This window comes from Salmo salar, chromosome 16 (genome assembly GCF_965601325.2).
Source record: "Salmo salar chromosome 16, fSalSal1, whole genome shotgun sequence".
Taxonomy (NCBI): Eukaryota; Metazoa; Chordata; class Actinopteri; order Salmoniformes; family Salmonidae; genus Salmo; species Salmo salar.
In genome coordinates this window covers 49,703,728-49,725,736 of record NC_138306.1, presented here as the reverse complement: position 1 = coordinate 49,725,736, position 22,009 = coordinate 49,703,728, and the positions used below count along the sequence as shown (strand labels likewise).

Below are 22,009 nucleotides of genomic sequence, written 5' to 3'. Positions count from 1 at the left end.
GTCAATTATATGTCAATCCTTTATGTCCAATGTTTACGTATTTGACACGGTTGTCTATGTAATCTACCCTTCCTGTGGTAAAGAGAGACGTCCCACCATTACCAAAGCATTGGAGGACTGTGAGGCCATTGAGGGAGGCGGTTTGGTGCTGGTGTGTATGACCTCTAAGCCATGCCACATCCTGTGGTACAAAGATGGCTGCCTAATGTGGAGCTCCTCGAGGTACTACGTCAGTCGCTCAGGTAATGAGGCCAGGCTGACAATCAGGGAGGTCAGTAACAGTGATGCTGGGGTGTACGAGTGCAGCGCTGGATCGGTCAGCACCAAGGCCGTTGTCACTGTGAAAGGTAAGAAAAGGACCTCTGTTTTGAGATATTTTATTATGTTGTTGTTGTCCTTACTGTGCATTTGGCATCACATGTAAAGAAGTACTGTATATGAGATAGTGGAATATGAATCAAATGTCTTCAAAAGACAAAGAACAGGATTACTTCTTTACCGGTTTGCTTCAGCTATACCTTGCTTATTCTTGTCACACCACAATGTACATTAGGCTATCATTGGTCAATTTTTTTGTTCCAGCCATCCCAGCTGAGTTTACCCAACAGCTGCAGAGTATGGAGGTGAAGGAGGGGGAGGATGTGACCCTGTCCTGTCAGTTCTCCCTGCCGGGGGTTGCGTTCCACTGGAAGAGGGGCTTGGAGAACCTCAGGGCTGGAGAGAGGTACCTGATAAAGCAGAAGAAGTCCCTCATCTCTCTGACCATCACTGGCCCGAAGCCAGAAGACTCAGGAGACTACACTTGTCAGTGTCGAGACCACAGAACCACAGCCACCCTCACAGTCCACGGTAAAAATACATTCCTGCTTTTCATTTCAATTCCTGGGATGCATCGTGTGGAGTAACATTAGTGCCAACAGAAATTAAATGAATTCAATAAATGTAATGTTGTATTATCACTAGTGCTATCAGAGTTAATCTTTTATAATTTTAGTGCACAACTGTATTTTTATTGTGATTGATCACGTTGTCTGAAAATGTTAAAAATACACAGTATATACAGCTAAAAACAAAGTGATTTTAAAACAAGTTGACATTGAGGTTAAACAAAGTGTGCATTATCAATTTACCTGATTTTGCAAACCGTTACTTTGGACAAAATCAAGACATCAATGTTTGTGTAATTCTTTTTGTATTCAATTCTTAAATTACAGCAAAATTTGAACAAATTCTGAATTTGCTAGGAACTCAAATACATTTTTTTATCGCTTGACATTCCTAATTATCACACCAATAAATTAAAGATAATCTATCTGAACATGAATGGAAACATTTTCCATTTTCATTCAGTTGTCATGCCTGTTGGTGGTTAATTAAATGAAATGACAAAATGTAGATTTCCGCCTAAATAAACATACCCAAAAGTAACTGCTATTCATGAGTAATTACATGATTCTGACATGCAAAAACATGGTATATTTGGAAAAAAGACATCTGAGAGATTATGAGGAAATTATCAGAAGATAGATATGAGTTACCGTAAATTCCGGACTATAAGCCGCAACTTTTTTCCCAGCTTTGAACCTCGCGGCTTAAACAATGACGCGGCTAATATATGGATTTTTCCCGCTTTCAATAAAAAAAAATTAAAAAACACATTCTGTGACGTGCTCAGTTTTTCGGCGGCAAGAAGCTTTCATTAGACCAATGAAATTGCCGAACGGGTTAAGGTCAAACAACTTTTTTGTTTACTGTTTAGATTAAATCGAGCGCTCTCAAACTTCCCATCATTCTGATTACGGTAGTCATTTTGTCACCCTCATCATGGCAAAGACACGGATAAATGCATATGATGCAGCTTTCAAGTTGAAGGCGATTGATCTGGCTGTTGGAAAAGAAAATAGAGCTGCTGCACGGGAGCTTGGTCTTAATGAGTCGATGATAAGACGTTGGAAACAGCAGCGTGAGGAATTGACTCAGTGCAAAAAGACAACTAAAGCTTACTGCAAATTTTTTATTTTTTGTTACAAGCCGTGTTTCTTTGAAGCCTATTCATTTTTGTTACAAGCCGTGTTTCGTTAAAGCCTGTGTAAAGTTAATTTGTATCAATGTCCCGGTAGGCACCTGCGGCTTATAGGCATGTGCGGCTTATTTAAGTTCAAAATAATATATTTTTTTAAATTCAGTGGGTGCGGCTTATATTCAGGTGCGCTTAATAGTCCGGAAATTACGGTACATAGTTCAGAATACACAAGATCAAGTACACACAAAATAACATTTTTTTTATTTTGAAAGTCATCTTTCATTGACAAGATATAACTGAATTATTGATGACTAGAGCTGGAAACACATCAGATGGCTTCCACAACATGTGAATGATATCAGAAAAAAATGGGATTGATAGACCTAACAACTAGAAGTGGGCAGATGTTTTAATAAGTGGTGTCAGGTGTGGTCAGGGGACGTTTCCAAGTGTCCCTAAACCTCTAGGTTTGTAAATTAGATAATTCCAGTGATATTGCATATTTGCAATCCTAAATGCTATTTGTTCAGTATAAAAACACAATTTATTACCATATCAACCTCACTCAAACATTATGTGGTGTTATGGTGTATCCAGGGTACATTTAAGTGTCCTTTCAAACTCTCCAAAATGTCAGAATGTGGTAATTGCACTGTTTTTACAAACTGGATTTTAAAAGGTTCTAGGCCTTGCTTTGTTCCATACAGGTCAACTGCAAATCCCTGGAAAGCTTATCTCATTGGTTACAAGACTATCAAGGTGCCATAGTAGCCAATCCCGTGTAATGGATGCCTAAGCAGGCAACATCATATTTTTGATGTGCAAAGATATAGTCACTCGGTGGACATTCAATGTTGCCATTAAGTCAAACATCATCAGAAAACATTGACAATAGGCTAGATCTGTTCCTACCAACCTAAGGATTCATTTGATACCACCCCATGTAGCTATAGCTCGAACACAGACCAAATCGAAGCTTACCTTGTAAGATGTTTGGTGAAAACGTTGTGTAAAATAAACATTTTGACTCTCGGGGCTGGTGAGCAATAACGGTAGGTCACAGACAGACAAATAAGACATCTTCATGATCTGTGGAGTCCCAGCTTTCTGTGTGTATCAACGTGTTCCGTGTCTATTTTGTTTATGTTTCACAACGCTAACCGGAATGTACAGTAGGTAGCAGCCATCTTGAAATTAGGTAATCGGCTCACCCTGCCCTTATAAATTTGTATGCCCATATATGGTAGTATGTCACCAAATATTTGAAGGCACCAATCAATAGCCAAGACACTTAGCTTTCCACAGACACCCTGCTTTTGCAGATAGGGGCTACCGTTCTCATACCAGACTGAACTGAACAAAACTAAATCTAATAGGGTCCCCAAATATGGGGACTTTACATTTATGAGGCTTTAATACTGAAACATGTATATTTACTCGTCAGCTATCCCCATCTCCTTCAAACAACAGTTGAAGAATGTTCAGGCTGAGGAGGGCAACAGTTTCACATTGCGGTGTGAGCTCTCCAAACCAGGAGTCCCTGTAGAGTGGAAGAAAGGAGAGGAGCTGGTGAGGCATGGAATGAAGTTTCAGATAAGGAAGAGGGAGACCATATCGGAGCTTCAGATATGGAAAGCTGTGCCAGAAGACAGTGGAGTCTACAGCTGCCAGTGTGCAGACCAAAAGACCACGGCCACCGTCAAAATCAGCGGTAGGAAGTTCCTCAGCCTTATTATGTTTTCCTGTACAGCTGATCTTTCTTGAAGTGACATTTTATACATTTACATTTTGGTTATTTACATGAAGGCCGAAATACATTACAGTTTATACTATTCTCATTAAACTATTTTCCATGTTTCTTCAGCCCTGCCCGTTACCTTCAAAAAAAAGCTGAGGAACGCACAGGTTGAAGAGGGGAACAATTTGGTGTTACACTGTGAGCTCTCTAAACCAGGAGTCCCTGTTGAATGGATGATGGGAGGAGAGGAGCTGCTGAACAATGGAGAGAAGTTTCAGATAAAGCAGAGAGAGTTGGTGAATGAACTGAAGATTCTGGATGCGAAACCTGAAGACTGCAATATCTACACCTGCGTTTGTGGCAATGTGGAGACCACAGCCAGTGTTACTGTCATGGGTAAAGGGTTGGAGATCATTTAGAAAATACACTGCTCAAAAAAATAAAGGGAAAACTTAAACAACACAATGTAACTCCAAGTCAATCACACTTCTATGAAATCAAACTGTCCACTTAGGAAGCAACACTGATTGACAATAAATTTCACATGCTGTTGTGCAAATGGAATAGACAACAGGTGGAAATTATAGGCAATTAGCAAGACACCCCCAATAAAGGAGTGGTTCTGCAGGTGGGGACCACAGACCACTTCTCAGTTCCTATGCTTCCTGGCTGATGTTTTGGTCACTTTTGAATGCTGGCGGTGCTTTCACTCTAGTGGTAGCATGAGACGGAGTCTACAACCCACACAAGTGGCTCAGGTAGTGCAGCTCATCCAGGATGGCACATCAATGCGAGCTGTGGCAAGAAGGTTTGCTGTGTCTGTCAGCGTAGTGTCCAGAGCATTGAGGCGCTACCAGGAGACAGGCCAGTACATCAGGAGACGTGGAGGAGGCCATAGGAGGGCAACAACCCAGCAGCAGGACCGCTACCTCCGCCTTTGTGCAAGGAGGAGCAGGAGAAGCACTGCCAGAGCCCTGCAAAATGACCTCCAGCAGGCCACAAATGTGCATGTGTCTGCTCAAACGGTCAGAAACAGACTTCATGAGGGTGGTATGAGGGCCCAACGTCCACAGGTGGGGGTTGTGCTTACAGCCCAACACCGTGCAGGGCGTTTGGCATTTGCCAGAGAACACCAAGATTGGAAAATTCGCCACTGGCGCCCTGTGCTCTTCACAGATGAAAGCAGGTTCACACTGAGCACATGTGACAGACGTGACAGAGTCTGGAGACGCCGTGGAGAACGTTCTGCTGCCTGCAACATCCTCCAGCATGACCGGTTTGGCGGTGGGTCAGTCATGGTGTGGGGTGTAGGCCATTCCCTGTGGCTCAGTTGGTAGAGCATGGTGTTTGCCATGCCAGCATGGTGTGTGCAATGCCAGGGTTGTGGGTTTGATTCCCACGGGGGGCCAGTACAAAAATATATATATATATTAAATGCATGCATTCACTACTGTAAGTCGCTCTGGATAAGAGCGTCTGCTAAATGACTAAAATGTAAAAAATGGGTGGCATTTCTTTGGGGGGCCGCACAGCCCTCCATGTGCTCGCCAGAGGTAGCCTGACCTAATGACTAGCCATTAGGTACCGAGATGAGATCCTCAGACCCCTTGTGAGACCATATGCTGGTGCGGTTGGCCCTGGGTTCCTCCTAATGCAAGACAATGCTAGACCTCATGTGGCTGGAGTGTGTCAGCAGTTCCTGCAAGAGGAAGGCATTGATGCTATGGACTGGCCCGCCCTTTCCCCAGACCTGAATCCAATTGAGCACATCTGGGACATCATGTCTCGCTCCATCCACCAACGCCACGTTGCACCACAGACTGTCCAGGAGTTGGCGGATGCTTTAGTCCAGGTCTGGGAGGAGATCCCTCAGGAGATCATCCGCCACCTCATCAGGAGCATGCCCAGGCGTTGTAGGGAGGTCATACAGGCACGTGGAGGCCACACACACTACTGAGCCTCATTTTGTCTTGTTTTAATGACATTACATCAAAGTTGGATCAGCCTGTACTATGGCTTTCCACTTTAATTTTGAGTGTGACTCCAAATCCAGACCAACATGGGTTGATCAATTGGATTTCCATTGATTATTGTTGTGTGATTTTGTTGTCAGCACATTCAACTATGCTTTATTTGTTTGAGCAGTATATTTAAATTCACATTGAATTTTATATAAAATGTGAAAAATGTTTTATGCAGTATACATCAGCATCAAATTACAATCCTTTCTATAAGTGAATCGATGGCATCCATGTTCCTCATTTCTGTGGTTTCTTTCAGCAATTCCAATCACTTTCAAGCAAAAGCTGAGGAATCTGCAGACTGAGGAAGGGATCACCATCAGCCTGCACTGTGAGCTGTCTAAATCAGGGGTCCCTGTGGAGTGGAGGCTGGGAGGACGGATCATACTGCAAAATGGAGACAAGTATGAGATGAAGCAGAGAGGCTTGGCACTGGAGCTCATCATCAAGGAGGCTCTGCCTGAGGACAGTGGAGTCTACAGCTGTGTGTGTCGAGATCAGAAGACCAAGGCCACAGTCAAAATCCTTGGTAGGGTCAATAACGCATTGTGCTCTAATGAAACAATTGTCACTGGTGCTCATCTCACAAAAACTTGGTTAAATGTTCAACGCCTGACTTAACTTGAGCCCTTAGCTCCAGTGTAGGTTTAATTCATTGTCCTTCATCTTATCTGATGAAGGGTAAAGGTTTCTCAAGGCTGTTCTAGATTTCACTGTGTTCAGTGTTCACTCTTTGATGAAATATCCTATTTTCGCTGACTTCCTATCTCTCTTGGTTCCCTCAGCTGTACCCGCCACCTTCAGAGTGGGTCTGAAGAACCAGGATGCCCCAGAGAAGGGCAACGTGACCCTGCGCTGTGAGCTGTCTAAGTCTGGCGTCCCGGTGGAGTGGTGGAGGGGGGAGACAGAACTCTCCCAGGTTCTGTCAGGGGGAAAGTTCCAGATGAAATTGGAGGGGAGGATCGCTGAGATGACCATTACCAACGTGCAACCGGAGGACATAGGAAAATACAGCTGTGTCACTGGAGACCAGAAGACCACCGCTGTAGTTAAAGTGCAAGGTAAGCAACATTTGGTCTATATCAATGATTTTCCTTTCAGATAACCTCTTAGAACAGGGATCCAATCCGGCCCACGGGTGCTTTGAGTAATTTAAAACAAATACAAATTAAAATCCTTTGGGGGGGGGGGGGGTTGTTGGACAAATTTTTTATATATATATATTTTTTTAAATTACGTTTTGACAGCGAGGAAATATTTTTTAAATCAGTGCGGCCTTCCAAACCTTATTGAGACAGAATGCGGCCCCCTGGGGCAAAATTATTTTGACACCACCACTATTTACTTATTTAGAGGCGGACAGGTTAAGTGACTCCTGCTTTGAGACCATACACAGTAAGTTTGTATTTATACTTCTTGCGGTCATACAATACGAACCAATGTTAATGTTTCCACAGCTCTCCCTGTGACGTTCAAGCGCCAGCTCCAGAACGCGATGATCAAAGAGGGGGACAATGGGGAGTTCTGGTGTGAGCTCTCCAAGCCTGGAGCCCCAGTGGACTGGAGGAAGGGGAGAGTCATCCTGAAGTCTGGAGACAAATATGAGATGAAGCAGGAGGGACGCATCACTAAACTGCTCATCCATAATGTGAAGGAGAGTGACGCTGGGAAATACACCTGCAAGACTAAAGACGCCCAGTCAACTGCAGAGCTGACTGTGATGGGTGAGTCAGACCAAAATGAACATGGTTAGACTTTATATTGTAACTTATGATAAACATGTATTTGTGATACTGTATATCCAGGTGCATCTCCAGTCCAGTGTGTATCAGGCAAGAAAGAGCACATCAGAGGAGGCTGGTGGGAGGAGCATTCGGAGGACGGGTTTATTGTAATGACTGGAATGGAATCAACGGAACTGAGTCAAACACGTTGTTTCCATGTGTTTGGTACTGATATTGATTCCATTCCAGCCATTACAATGAACCCGTCCTCCTTTAGCTCCTCCCACCAGCCTCCTTTGGATCACATACAGTACATGTTCCTGTGAAACTATGTGTGCTCAGCATATTCCTGAAAATATTCCATATTATCTTTTGTATCTTGTTACCCTATTACTTGCTTATGGTTGGCATTACTCCAATCGAAAGGGTCTTGAAACCACTGTGCTCAGAATGAGTCCTCAGATGAGTTTTACTGCAAGTTTTTCGCTGGTTACTGTATGCATCTAAGCTTTGTTGCATGTAGAAAAGATGGATCACTGTGGCCTATATCCTCTTGCAGTTGCGTCTGGGGCACAAAACCTACAATCAGAAGGTACGCTACATGACCAAAAGTATGTGGACACCTGCTCATCGCAAATCTCATTCTAAAATCATAGGCATTCATATGGAGTTGGTCCCCCCTTTGCTGCTATAACAGCCTCCACTCTTCTGGGAAGGCTTTCCACTAGATGTTAGAACATTGCTGTGGGGACTTGCTTCCATTCAGCCACAAGAGCATTAGTGAGGTCGCGCACTGATGTTGGGCGATTAGGCCTGGCTCGCAGTCGAAGTTCCAATTCATCCCAAAGGTGTTCGATGGGGTTGAGGTCAGAGCTCTGTGCAGGCCAGTCAAGTCTTTCCACACCGATCTCAACATACCATTTCTGTATTAACCTTGATTTGTGCTCGAGGGCATTGTCATGCTGAAACAGGAAAGGGCCTTCCGCAAACAGTTGTCATAAAGTTGGAAGCAAAGAATCGTCTAGAACAGGGGTGGGCAACTTCAGTCCTCGAGGTCCTGATTGGTGTCATACTTTTTTATGCATCCCTAGAAAACACAGCTGATTAATCAAATTTCATTCTAAACAGAAGATCATGATTAGTAGATTATTGGAGTCAGGTGTGTTAGCTGGGGAAAAATTGTGACACCAATCAGGCCTCCGAGGACTGGAATTGCCCAGCTCTGGTCTAGAATGTCATTGTATGCTGTAGCGTTAAGATTTACCTTCACTGGAACTAAGTAGCCTAGCAAGAACCATGACAAACAGTTACAGACCATTATTTATTCTCCACCAAACATTACAGTTGGCACTATGCATTGGGTGCAGGTACTGTTCTCCTGGCATCCACCAAACTCAAATTAATCCATCAAACTGCCAGATGGTGAAGCGTAATTTATCACTCCAGAGAATGTGTTTCCACTGCTCCAGATGTCCAATGGCGGCGAGCTTTACACCACTCCAGCCGACGCTTGGCATTGCGCATGGTGATCTTAGACGTGTGTGCGGCTGCTTGGCCATGCAAATCCATTTCATGAAGCTCCAGACGAACAGTTGTTGTGCTGGCATTGCTTCCAGAGGCAGTTTTGAACTCAGTAGTGTTGCAACCGAAGACAGACAATTTTTACCCAATACGTACTTCAGCACTCGGCGGTACCGTTCTGTGAGCTGGTGAGGCCTACACTGAGCTGTTGTTGCTCCTAGACGTTTCCACTTCACAATAACACCACGTACAGTTGATCAGGGAAACTCTAGCTGGGAAAAATTTGACAAACTGACTTGTTGGAAAGGTGGCATCCTATGACGGTGCCACGTTGAAAGTCACTAAGCTCTTCAGTAAGGCCATTCTACTGCTAATGTTTGTCTATGGAGATTGCATGGCGGTGTGCTCGATTTTATACACCTGTCAGCAATTAGTGTGGTTGAAATAGCCAAATCCACAAATTTGAAGGGCTGTCCATATACTTGTGTGTATATATATAGTGTATGACACATTCAACTCTCCATTCAGTTAGAAGCTATTGAAAATGGAATAGGAGGGGGCCTGGTAAAAAAAAAGAGCATGTTCATCACTGATTATTCACTGAGCCACAAGCCAATCAAATGCCCCTTTGCCTGTAGCAGTGTGCCTGAGAATGAATAACATTGTTTCAAAGCGCTGTCTGACAGTGAAAGAATGATCTTGGTGCTGCTTCAAAAAGCTGTGTTTTGTCATTATGGAACATTATGTCAGTGTTCACTGAACCCCAGGGACACACTCTGGATTATTGCATTCTCTCTGTGACAGAAGCACAAGCATAAAGCATGAAATGGACTAGCCCGTTCTCCTTTCCACATTTAGGGTTTACCACCACTAACTACTGTTCCTTGTTTTCCTCAGGCCTACCCCCCACTTTCAAAGAACAGCTGAGGAACATGGAAGTTGAGGAGGGTAAGACTGTGACACTACGCTGTGAGCTGTCTAAACCTGCAGCCTCAGTTGAGTGGAAGAGGGGAGCAGAGCTGTTGAAGAATGTAGACAAGTGCCAGATAAGGAAGAAAGATTTACTGGTGGAATTGAAGATTATCGATGCGAATCTGGAAGACAGTGGGGTTTACACCTGTATTTGTGGTGAACAAAAGACTACAGCCACTGTTACAATAAATGGTGGGTATATTTTGGTTATACTTTGGAAATGTTGGAGAAAGCTTGAATATTGCATTTGGCAAATAGGCTGTATATTTCATCAGTAAGACACAAATGTGTTTTCAATTCCAGTTGTTTTTAATAAACAAGGGAAATATAGGTTTCATAAAGGTTTGACAGCCCTCTACTATGGTGTCTTTCAGCTCGCCCCGTCACATTTATAGAAGAGCTGAGGAACGTTCAGGTTGAGGAGGGCAACAATGTGACGTTGCGCTGCGAGCTCTCTAAACCAGGGATGTTGGTAGAATGGATCAGAGGAACAGATCTTCTGCAGAATGGAGAGAAGTACCAGATGAAGCAGAAAAACACAACGTTGGAGCTGATCATCAGGAAAACCTTACCTGAAGACAGTGGAGTCTACAGCTGCGTGTTGGAAGACCAGAAAACGTTTGCCACCGTCAGTATCACTGGTAGGAGAAACACTGTTGAATAATATGTGCATCGTCTTGACATTTTAAACTCGCTGTGTACCACACAATCCTAGAAGCTGTTGATCTCACAGTATGCGTTTCTATCATTGTTCAGCCGTCCCAGTCACTTTCAATCAGAAACTAAAGAACCAAGAGGCTCCGGAGGAGGGTAACGTGACATTGCGCTGCGAGCTGTCTAAATCGGGAGTCTCTGTGGAATGGCTGAAGGGAGAGGAGCTGCTGAGGGAAGGGGAGAGGTACCAAATGAAACAGGAGGGGAGGACTGCTGAGATGGTCATCAGGAATGTGGTGCTGCAGGACGCTGGGGAGTATAGCTGTGTCACCGCCTGCAATGTCAGGACAGCAGCTTACATCAAAGTTAGGGGTATGGTCTTTGCTCATTTTTTAACATACTAATACATTGATATACTGTTTATTCTTCAAAGGTTGTTGGCAAATGTGTTATTCTGAAAATGTAAATATCTTTGAATATAATTTCTGGATTGTGCATTGGATGACACCAAGTACATTTTCCACAAGGGGGCATAGAGGGATACACATGAGATTAATCATGATGCCTTCCTGTCAAATAATCTGTCAGAGGATGTGTAGAAATCAAAGCAGTTGAGCCAGATAATGTCTCAGTCTTAGATACATATTCTTCTCAGCCCTCCCTGTGACATTCACACAAGAGGTCCAGAACGCGATGATCAAAGAGGGGGACAATGGGGAGTTCTGGTGTGAGCTCTCCAAGCCTGGAGCCCCAGTGGACTGGAGGAAGGGGAGAGTCATCCTGAAGTCTGGAGACAAATATGAGATGAAGCAGGAGGGACGCATCACTAAACTGCTCATCCATAATGTGGAGGAGAGTGACGCTGGGAAATACACCTGCAAGACTAAAGACGCCCAATCAACGGCTGAACTGACCGTGAAGGGTGAGTCAGACTGATGATAGTACTACACTTTGTATAACATTTGTTTCATCCCAGTTGTTGTATTCAACAACAATATAGTGTATAAATACCAGAGACGTGTTATAACATGTCTGATATTTCATGGGTTCATGCAATCCCTCGTTTTATACTTTTCCACTATAGGGACTTTAGTTTGTGTATGTTTGTATATGAGTCGCCAATTTACTTGTTTGCTGTCCCCAGCTCCTCCCATCACGTTCAAGGTGAAGTTGAAGAACCAGGAAGTCGAGGAGGAGAACAGTGTGACGTTATTCTGCGAGCTCTCTAAACCAGGACTGACGGCAGAGTGGAGGAAGGGAGAGGAGCTGCTGAAGAATGGAGTGAGGTACCAGATAAGGAAGAGAGAGGCAACGATGGAACTGACCATCAGGAAAGCAGTGCTCGAGGACACCGGATTCTACAGCTGTGTTTACGCAGAAGCCAAAACCACTGCCACTGTCAACATCACCGGTAAGAGGAGATGCTATTGGTTTCTTAAGGGGGGTTGTGTATTTTATTATAGTAAACACAGCAATAAGTGAAGGTAATTTAGGAGGATGGGCACCCTCTGTTCAGCCTGGTTTCTGTTAAAGGGATATTTGACTCAAAAACGATCATCTGCTTATTTTTGCTGCTCTGTACTGAAAGTGCTCTACATCTTAAAATCAATTGCTGACATGCATACCTTTTTGTGATTGTATTAACAGTGGACTTATGAACAAGTCGTTTTTGAGTAAAATATCCCTTTAAGCACTTTGTGACATCTTTGTAAAAGTACTAAAATGGTTGGTTTTGATTTCATGTCCTCAGCCATACCTGTCACCTTCAAAATGGGTCTTAAGAACCAGGAGGCCCCAGAGGGGGGCATCGTGAACCTGCGCTGTGAGCTGTCTAAGGCTGGAGTCCCGGTGGAGTGGTGGAAAGGCAAGGAGGAGGTGAGCCCTGGAGGAAGGTACCAGATGAAGCTGGAGGGAAAGGTAGCGGAGATGCACATCAAGAACATCCAACCGGAGGACGTGGGGGAGTACAGCTGTATATTCGGAGATCAGAAGACCACTGCTGAAGTCAACGTGAGAGGTACAGTACATGTTACATGTTGTCTGGCTGTCATTTTTGTTGGATATGAAAGGCTCCTTCACCAGGAATTGAAGAGTTGAAGTATGGGCCTCCCCAGCAACTGTACCAACGTGGAATAGAATGCACAATAAAGCAAGAGATCAATGTAGCTGGTCTCTTTAGGTATAAAACCACATATCTATTCTAGAATAATGGTTTTTCATAACAAATTGTGACCTATACAGTATCGTACTCTGTAGGTAGTATAGGGCAATGGCCCCGAAGCACAAGACATTTTCAGATGATGTCCATCTCTGGTCCATACAGCTGCTGCATCAGTCTTCTTTGAGAAGGAGCTAGAGAGCAAGGTGGTGATGGAGGGGACGTCAGTGGTCCTCTCCTGTGAGGTCTCCAGCGTTACGGTCCCCGTCACCTGGAGGAAGGATGCCTGCCTGGTCACAGACGGGGAGAGGTTCACTTTGAAGAAGAACGGCCCTGTTCACACCCTGGAGATCAGGAAGTTGAGTCTGGAGGACGCCGGGGAGTACAGCTGCATCACCAGGGGAAAGAAGACCACAGCCATGCTAGTTGTGAAAGGTAGCCCAACCCCATCCTACACTCTTAGAAAAAAGTTCCAAAAGTTTTTTTTGGGCTGTCCCCATATGAGAACCCTTTTTGGCTCGTGGTAGAACCTTTTTTGGTTTCAGGTGGAACCCTTTTGGGTTCCACATAGAACACTCTGTGGAAAAGGATCTACATGGAACAAAAAAGGGTTCTACCTGGAACCAAAAGGGTTTTACCTGGAACCAAAAAGGGTACTTCAAAGGGTTCTCCTATGGGGACAGCCGAAGAACCCTTTCAGGTTCTAGATAGCAAAATCTAAGAGTTTACTGAATGTAGATATGTAGAGTATATCCTCATTAAACTCACAAAATTGAAGGAACCCAATGAGTCTATGTTTGCCCCTTTTGATATGTGATTATTGTAGGTAGAGGATAGGTTATACCTTGCTTACTTCTTTGCATTCTTTTGAATGGGTAATCTCCTCTGTATGGCTTGCTACATTATCCTATAAATAGTTATCCTGATCCTAACCCTTTCTCTACAGAGCGTGTGATGATCTTGTCAGGACTGAAGGACATGAAGATCATGGCCGGACAGGACGCAGTGTTTGTGTGCGAGCTGTCCCACAAGGAGGTAAGCGAGGGCGAGTGGTGGCTGGGCTCCAGCCTCCTGCAGAAGAACGAAATGAACCAGATGAGCTGCCTGGGCCACCAGCAACGCCTGGTCCTGACCATGACCACGCCGGAGGAGACCGGGACCGTGGCCTTCGTGGTCGGGGAGGAAAAGACCTCCGCCCAATTGCTGGTGCTCCCCAAACCCAAAGGTTTGCCACCTCTTTTGATTTTGTTACAGTACAATGTGAATTATACACTATAATCACTAATATGTGTATGCAGTTAGAAGGTGTATATGTAGTTTACTCTGTTTCCTGTCTTTGTCAGTACTCATTGAGAAGAAGCCTGGGGACATCGTCATCATGGAAGGGGAGACAGCCACTTTATTCTGTATGACCTCTGACCTCTTTAGCCCTGTCACATGGAGAAGGAACAGGATGCCCATCCTGAACGGAGATAAGTATGAGACTCGTAAGGAGGGCAAGCTCAACCTGCTGCTCATCCATGACACGGAACCAGGGGACTCTGGGATATACTCCTGTGACACTGGTGACATGCAGAGCAGCGCCAATCTGACTGTCAATGGTAAGGATTTCTAATAATTAAGAGCAAAGTAACATAACCAGGAACTGAGGTTTATCTCCGGGGGTTACAATATTCAGAATTTTCTCTTTGCATTACTCATCCTAACATTGGTCAAATGGAACATAGATTTCCAATTCCCTGATTATCTTCCATCTCTCCAGAGCTACCTCCTTACTTTGAGGAGGAGCTGCAGGCTGTGGAGGCTGAGGAGGGGGGCACTGCCTTCCTATCCTGTGAGCTGTCTAAGCCTGCGGTCCCAGTCCAGTGGAGGAAGGGCCGGCTACCTCTCAGGCCCAACAGGAAGTACAAGTTGAGGCAGGACGGCTGTGTGTTTCAGCTACACATCCTGGAGCTGAAGAAGGAAGACAGTGGCAGCTACACGTGCCAGGCAGGTGGTGTGGAGACCACCGCCTCTGTGGCAGTAAAGCCTCCCTCAGACAAGACAGATCCTCCCAAGACAATTCCTCGCACAAAGGCTGCCTCTCCCACTACTCCACCAGAAGAGGCCCGACCTGGCCCTCCAGAGCCAAAGAAACGGGGCATGACCCGGTCATCCATTGTGGAGTCAGAGGAAGACCTGGAGCTTGAGGAAAAAGAGACAGTGGTAAACCCACATAAGAAACAGTCATTAAGGTCTATGGGTAAAGAGACTAAGGTAGACCAGCAGGAGAAACAGAAAGTGAAACAGCCAGTAGGTATGGTGAAGGATACCATAGCAGAAAAGACCCAGAAACAGCTAGTACCACCACTGAGGTCTAAAGGAAAGGAGGCAACTATGGTGAAGGAGACACAGATGGACCAGAGGGAGAAAAAGCCAGTGAAACAGCCAGTCAGCGCTATAGTGACAGACACAGAGGAGAAAAAGTCTATGGTGAAGAAGACTGAGATAGACCCGAGGGAGAAAAAGATATTGAAAGAGATTGGGGTAGACCAGGTGGTGAAACAGCCAGTTCCACCAGAGAGACGAGCATCTATGCTGTCTGATGCTGGGGTAGAGCATGTAGGCAAAAAGCCAGTTCCACATGCGAGACGAGCTTGTGTTGTTTCGGATGCTGCGGTAGACGAGGTGAGGAAACAGCCAGTTCCACCAATGAGACAAGCATCTGTAGTGTCTGATGCTGGGGTAGAGCATGTAGGCAAAAAGCCCGTTCCACCTGCGAGACGAGCTTCTGTTGTTTCAGTTTCTGATGCTGGGGTAGACCAAATGGTGAAACAGCCAGTTCCACCAGTGAAACAAGCTTCTGTTGTTTCAGTGTTGGATGCTGGGGTAGAGCATGTTGGCAAAAAAACAGTTCCACGAGCGAGACAAGCTTCTGTTGTTTCAGTGTCGGATGTTGGGGTAGACGAGGTGAGGAAACAGCCAGTTATACCAGCGAGACAAGCTTCTGTTGTTTCAGTTTCGGATGCTGGGGTAGACGAGATGAGGAAACAGCCAGTTCCACCAGCAAGACGAGCTTCTGTTTCAGTTTCAGATGCTGGGGTAGACGAGGTGAGGAAACAGCCAGTTATACCAGCGAGACGAGCATCTGTTGTTTCAGTGTCGGATGCTGGGATAGACGAGGTGAGGAAACAGCCAGTTCCACCAGCGAGACGAGCATCTGTTGTTTCAGTTTCGGATGCTGGGGTAGACAAAGTGAGGAAACAGCCAGTTCCACCAGCGAGACGAGCATCTGTTGTTTCAGTTTCGGATGCTGGGGTAGACGAGATGAGGAAACAGCCAGTTCCACCAGCGAGACGAGCATCTATTGTTTCAGTCTCGAATGCTGGGGTAGACGAGGTGAGGAAACAGCCAGTTCCACCAGCGAGACGAGCATCTATTGTTTCAGTCTCGAATGCTGGGGTAGACGAGGTGAGGAAACAGCCAGTTCCACCAGCGAGACGAGCATCTATAGTGTCAGATGCTGGGGTAGAGCAGTTAGTTAGGTCTGTTAGATCTAAAAAGGAGAAAGATATAGAAATATACCATCAGGACAAACAGCCAGTGAGGTTTATGGTGAAGGAGACGGAAAAACACAAGATTGCGGAGGATGGTAACCAAGTCCATATCTCAGAGGATGGGTCCTCCACTGAGGCCCCCACCCAGGTAAGAGTCAACCAGAAGACCAGCAAGCCTGTAGTTGCTGTAACTGGAGTTCCCAAGGGGCTCCCGATGACTAAGCAAGTTGACGAGACTGAACCTGACATGGAAATCAGTGTAGAGGACGAACCTGAGATGCTGGATGCCGCCATCAAGATCCAGGCAGCTTTCAAGGGATACAAGGCCCGCAAAGACATGCGGCCAATCTTCAAGCAGGTGTTCAAGAACCAGAACGTTGAGACCAACGGTACCATCCAGCTAGCGTGCGTGGTGGAAGGGAAGTCTAATGCAGTACGCTGGCTGAAGAACGGCCAGCAGATCATAGGAGACCAACGCCACCACATGAACACCTCTGAGGATGGCATCTGCACACTGGTGATCATCAACATGTCAGCCATAGACACTGGGGTCTATACATGTGAGGTGGTCAACAAGTTTGGTGTGACCTCATATAATGGCAACATTACTGTGGGTCAACCTCAAAAGCCTCCATCCTCCACCCAGAGGCCTGCAGCCCCAGCACAGCCCTCCACCCCTTCTGTGCACCCAGTCCTGGCCTCTGTTGGCCCTCTCCAGCCAGCCCAGACCTCCACCTCTGGGAAGGAGACTATGGGTTCTGTGGAGAGTGAGGGGATCTCCCTGTGGCAGGCCTACAACCTGACCGAGGAGGATCCCCGCAATACCCTGCAGGAGAGGAGGGCCTCACTCATCTCCGCCAGCTCTAGTAAGTCAAGTTAGAAACATGACAGATGTCCTTAGTATGTGAACTGGGGCATATGCAGTAATTGTGTCTGCCTTTGCAAGGGGTGAGTTGTAACTGTTTGGTTGATAGACTGAAAATCATATTTTGTTTTCTCTGTCTCTCCAGTGTCTAGTCCCTCGGACTACGACACAGCTCCAGATTTCATAGAGCCTGTTGGCATCATCCCCAAAGATCCCTGCAGGTAAGACCTTCATAATCTTCAATTAACAACCAAAGACTTTTAATCATATGTTAATAAGCAAAAATATTCCCACAGGGAAAAGGAAGCCATTAAGACAGAGGAACAGGTACCCCATAAGGATAAAGAACAGAAAGTTACCCCTCAACCACCAAAGAGGCATTTGAAGGTCAAAGGTCAGCCATATTTTATTGTGTCGTTAGACCTAAATATTGAGTTGTTGCCTTTTGTGGTTATGGTATTTCACGTTGTACTGAATCCATTTACTTTAACACTGATTGTACTGAATCCATTTACTTTAACACTGATTGCTGTAAATGTTATAATAATTTGATATCATACACATGTAATGGGTTTCAGTCAGCGTTGTGTTGTGTAGAGTAAAGACAGTGTTGTAGATGTAGAAAATAACAGGTATCAGTACCTATCAACAGCATCTGCACCTTCTCCAATAGGAAAAGACACAGTGATGCATATACCTATACATGTATTTGTGCACAAGCACATGCAATGCATGTGGCACCACAATTTACATCCACTTTACAGTGGCTTTTGAAAGTATTCACCCCCATTTTTCCTATTCACCCCCATTTTTTAATTCCAGGTTGCCTTACAACCTGGAATTAAAATTGATGGTGTTCTCGGGGTGATGAGATGTGTTTGGTTTGCGCCAGACATTGGGTTTTCCTTGATGGCCAAAAAGCTCAATTTTAGTCTCATCTGACCGGAGTACCTTCTTCCATATGTTTGGGGAGTCTCCCACATGCCTTTTGGCGAATACCAAATGTCATTGCTTATTTTTTTTCTTTAAGCAATGGCTTTTTTCTGGCCACTCTTCTGTAAAGCCCAGCTCTGTGGAGTGTCCGGCTTAAAGGGGTCATATGGACAGATACTCCAATCTCCACTGTGGAGCTTTGCAGCTCCTTCAGGGATATCTTTGGTCTCTTTGTTGCCTCTCTGATTAATGCCTTCCTTGCCTGGTCCCTGAGTTTTGGTGGGCGGCCCTCTCTTGGCAGGTTTGTTGTGGTGCCATATTTTTCAATAATGGATTTAATGGTGCTCCGTGGGATGTTTCATATATTTTTTTATAACCCAACCCTGATCTGTACTTCTCCACAACTTTGTCCCTGACCTCTTTGGAGAGCTCCTTGGTCTTCATGGTGTCGTTTGCTTGGTGGTGCACCTTGCTTAGCGGTGTTGCAGACTTTGGGGCCTTTCAGAACTGGTGTATATATACTGAGATCATGTGACAGATCATGTGACACTTAGATTGCACACAGGTGGACTTTATTTAACTAATTATGTGACTTCTGAAGGTAATTGGTTTCACCAGATCTTATGTAGGGGCTTCATAGCAAAGGGGGTGAATACATATGCACTCACCACTTTTCCGTTTTAAATCTTTTAAAATTTTATGAAATAAGTTATTTTTTTCATTTCACTTCACCAATTTGGATTATTTTGTGTATGTCCATTACATGAAATCCAAATAAAAATCCATTTCAATTGCAGGTTGTAATGAAACAAAATAGTAAAAACGCCAAGGGGGTGAATACTTTTGCAAGGCACTGTATTATACATTATAATATAAAACTAAAAAGAATACAACCCTTTGTAATTCTCAAATAGAAAAGGGTAACATACCTGCAGTGAATTATAATATTAAAATAATAAAATAAATAAATAAAATGTTATCTGCACCTGTTGGATAGTAAAGCAATATCACGTTCAGTCCCTTCAATTCTCATTGAATGCAATGTACAGCTAGCATAGAATGCTAAGCTCATTAAGGCGAACATTCCATTAAGATTGTGTACGAAGATAACATTCTAAACAAACAGAATTCAGACTCCGTGCATGAATAAAGTTTACAGGGAACACATTCTGCTACTTTTTAGTAGAAATATAGTGATATTTACACACTTTTAACGTTATAAATGTCAGAGCAGAAAAACACATACCTTCTCCAATGTGAGCAGAAGACAACAAACAGTGAAATGGATGATGCAACACAGATTCAGGAGAGCTGGGCTAAACCATTCTACATGTCTTGATTGTCATAATTATACCACCTTTGTTAAACTCAAATGACAGATAAAGATTCATAATAATTGTATAAATAATACACCAAAAGTCATGGTTATGGTTAAGGCAATACCACAGTAGAAGTACAAATTCAGAAATAGAATAACCCATAAAGTGTCCTCATTGAACCAGTCCAATCTATGATCACTAAGTTGAATTTAAATAATAAGAGTGACAATAGTCTGGTACGAAAGCTATCTTGTTCATAACCTAAGGGAACAACATTACCTTGCTACATACTCATTACTCAATCACATTTGCACGCTTCTGTTTACTTCTCTCACTTCCTCTGAATGTCCCACCAGCTACGGATTCCAAACTGAGGACTCTGTCCCCGAAACACCACTGTGCCCATACGCCTGCTGCTCTCACAGGTTTTGGCTCAGAGTCAGATGGTGATGAGGACAGAGGAGAGGTACAGTATGGTCTACTTTGGAAAAACTTCCTCATAGCAGCCCCCCCATTTTAACACCCCTACTATTCCGATAAGTGCCAAGGGATCTTTAGTGACCACAGAGAGTCAAGACACCCATTCATCATCCCATCTGAAAGACGGCACCCTACACAGGGCAATGTGGGGCATTGGGATATTTTTTTATAGACCAGAAGAAAGAGTGCCTCCTACTGACCCTCCAACACCACTTCCAGCAGCATCTGGTCTTCCATCCAGGACCAACCCTGCTTGGCTTCAGAGGCAAGCCAGCAGTGGGATGCAGGGTGGTATACTGCTGGATTATACCATAAGCAGTAATTTATGATCAAAAGATACAAATGTGAAACATTTGTGGCTATAGCGTTTTGGAACTAAACTTTTTACCAACTTTTTTCCACAGACATTTGATATCTATGTGGCCAGAGCTAACTGCACCTCTCAACAAGGTGGCAACAAGGAGACCTTTGTGTTGAAGGAGGGCCAGTACGTGGAGGTCTTGGACTCTGTCCACCCTGAGAAGTGGCTGGTCCGTACCAAACCCTCCAAGAACACCCCCTCACGCCAAGGATGGGTCTCCCCTGCATACCTGGAGAAGAAGAGAAAGGTATTAGGTCATCAGTATGTCCTGGTAAAGGATGGACATAAAATGGACAAAATTGACATATTTTGGCCATGCAATCAACTACTTTTTATGTTTCTTCACATAAACAGGATTCGTCAGAGGTAATGATAATTTTTGACTGTACATTTATTCAAACTGTTTTGCATTTTGTAAAGGAGACATTCCCACAAGTGAGGACACCACAACAGGAGATGGATGGATCAGGTTCTACAGAGGAAGAGTACAGAAGAACATTAAGGTGAGTGAATTAATATTGTCTGATCACAGTGAGAGTTCAGCATATTTGATTAATATAGTCTCTTAAAGAATACTGTCAGCATTCCATGTGATATTTCTTACTTCTTTAGCCAATTGATCCAGGGGCTGATTGATGGGGAGGAAGAGTTTGTGAAGGAGATGAAGGACTTTACATCCCATTACCTGCACCACTTAGACACTAGCCCTCATGTCCCCATCAACATCATCAACCAGAAAGAAACAATCTTCCGCAATATCAAGGACATCATGGCTTTACACGAGAGGTGATAACGTCACAACTGTTCTCTTTGTCGAGAGTGAGAGCTGGTTAATCAAATAAAATGCTGTTTAAGATACATTTTTTAACTCATGTAATGAAAAACGAGGTAAATACTGTCCTTATTTTCCTATCCCCTACTCAGGTCTATTCTGCCCAGGCTGAGCGAGTGTTCTACTGATGATGACGTGGCCATGCACCTGCTCAAACACGCAGAGGACTTTCAGAAGTATCTGCAGTACATGATGGGCCAATCACAGGCAGAGGCCTGTGTCACTGACAAGACCATCCAGCAGTACTTCAAGGCATGCAGTCAGATCATTTACCATAATGCACAAAAATTGACCATGACACCCAGAAGAAAAACGATTTGCTCTCACATGCTCCCAGTTTTCCACGCTGACATTCACGTATATTGACCTTTGTGTTCCAGCAAAACACGAGAACAGAGCCTGAGCACCCCGAAATTGCAGTGCTGGATGTCATCACCTTCTTACAGAGACCAGCGGAGAGGATTCAGACCTACCAGGCCTTGCTCAAGGTCAGTGCTCATTATCCGATTCTAAGTGTCCATTTTGAGACCTTTCCAAAGCATTAATCCATGGATTTCTCCCTGTGTGTGTGTGTGTGTATGTGTGTGTGTGTGTGTGTGTGTGTGTGTGTGTGTGTGTGTGTGTGTGTGTGTGTGTGTGTGTGTGTGTGTGTGTGTGTGTGTGTGTGTGTGTGTGTGTGTGTGTGTGTGTGTGTGTGTGTTGACAGGAGCTGATCAAGAACAAGGCTAAGTGTGGGAAAAGCTGCTGTCTGCTGGAGGATGCATTCTCCATGGTGTCCTGTCTGCCCTGGCGTTCTGACAACCTGCACCAGGTGTCTCTGATTGAGAACTACCCTGCCCCACTCACTGCACTGGGAGAACCCGTCCGCCAGG

The 22,009-nt window shown here is 44.6% G+C and overlaps 1 protein-coding gene across 1 annotated transcript in view; it reads left to right on the top strand.

The window, feature by feature from the left end:
- The window catches only part of LOC106574005 (obscurin), a 56,879-nt gene that overhangs the window by 13,729 nt on the left and 21,141 nt on the right, over positions 1–22,009 (top strand). The window contains exons 15-40 of the mRNA XM_014149500.3: positions 84–347; positions 583–849; positions 3,468–3,734; positions 3,888–4,157; positions 6,042–6,311; positions 6,568–6,843; positions 7,240–7,506; positions 9,925–10,191; positions 10,374–10,640; positions 10,756–11,025; positions 11,309–11,575; positions 11,798–12,064; positions 12,404–12,670; positions 12,977–13,246; positions 13,758–14,036; positions 14,155–14,412; positions 14,574–17,213; positions 17,358–17,433; positions 17,509–17,606; positions 19,821–19,930; positions 20,349–20,552; positions 20,726–20,808; positions 20,918–21,091; positions 21,230–21,389; positions 21,518–21,625; positions 21,844–22,008. Of these exons, the coding sequence (XP_014004975.3) occupies positions 84–347; positions 583–849; positions 3,468–3,734; positions 3,888–4,157; positions 6,042–6,311; positions 6,568–6,843; positions 7,240–7,506; positions 9,925–10,191; positions 10,374–10,640; positions 10,756–11,025; positions 11,309–11,575; positions 11,798–12,064; positions 12,404–12,670; positions 12,977–13,246; positions 13,758–14,036; positions 14,155–14,412; positions 14,574–17,213; positions 17,358–17,433; positions 17,509–17,606; positions 19,821–19,930; positions 20,349–20,552; positions 20,726–20,808; positions 20,918–21,091; positions 21,230–21,389; positions 21,518–21,625; positions 21,844–22,008 (8,111 nt within the window). The remainder of the gene's footprint in view (positions 1–83; positions 348–582; positions 850–3,467; positions 3,735–3,887; positions 4,158–6,041; positions 6,312–6,567; positions 6,844–7,239; positions 7,507–9,924; positions 10,192–10,373; positions 10,641–10,755; positions 11,026–11,308; positions 11,576–11,797; positions 12,065–12,403; positions 12,671–12,976; positions 13,247–13,757; positions 14,037–14,154; positions 14,413–14,573; positions 17,214–17,357; positions 17,434–17,508; positions 17,607–19,820; positions 19,931–20,348; positions 20,553–20,725; positions 20,809–20,917; positions 21,092–21,229; positions 21,390–21,517; positions 21,626–21,843; position 22,009) is intronic.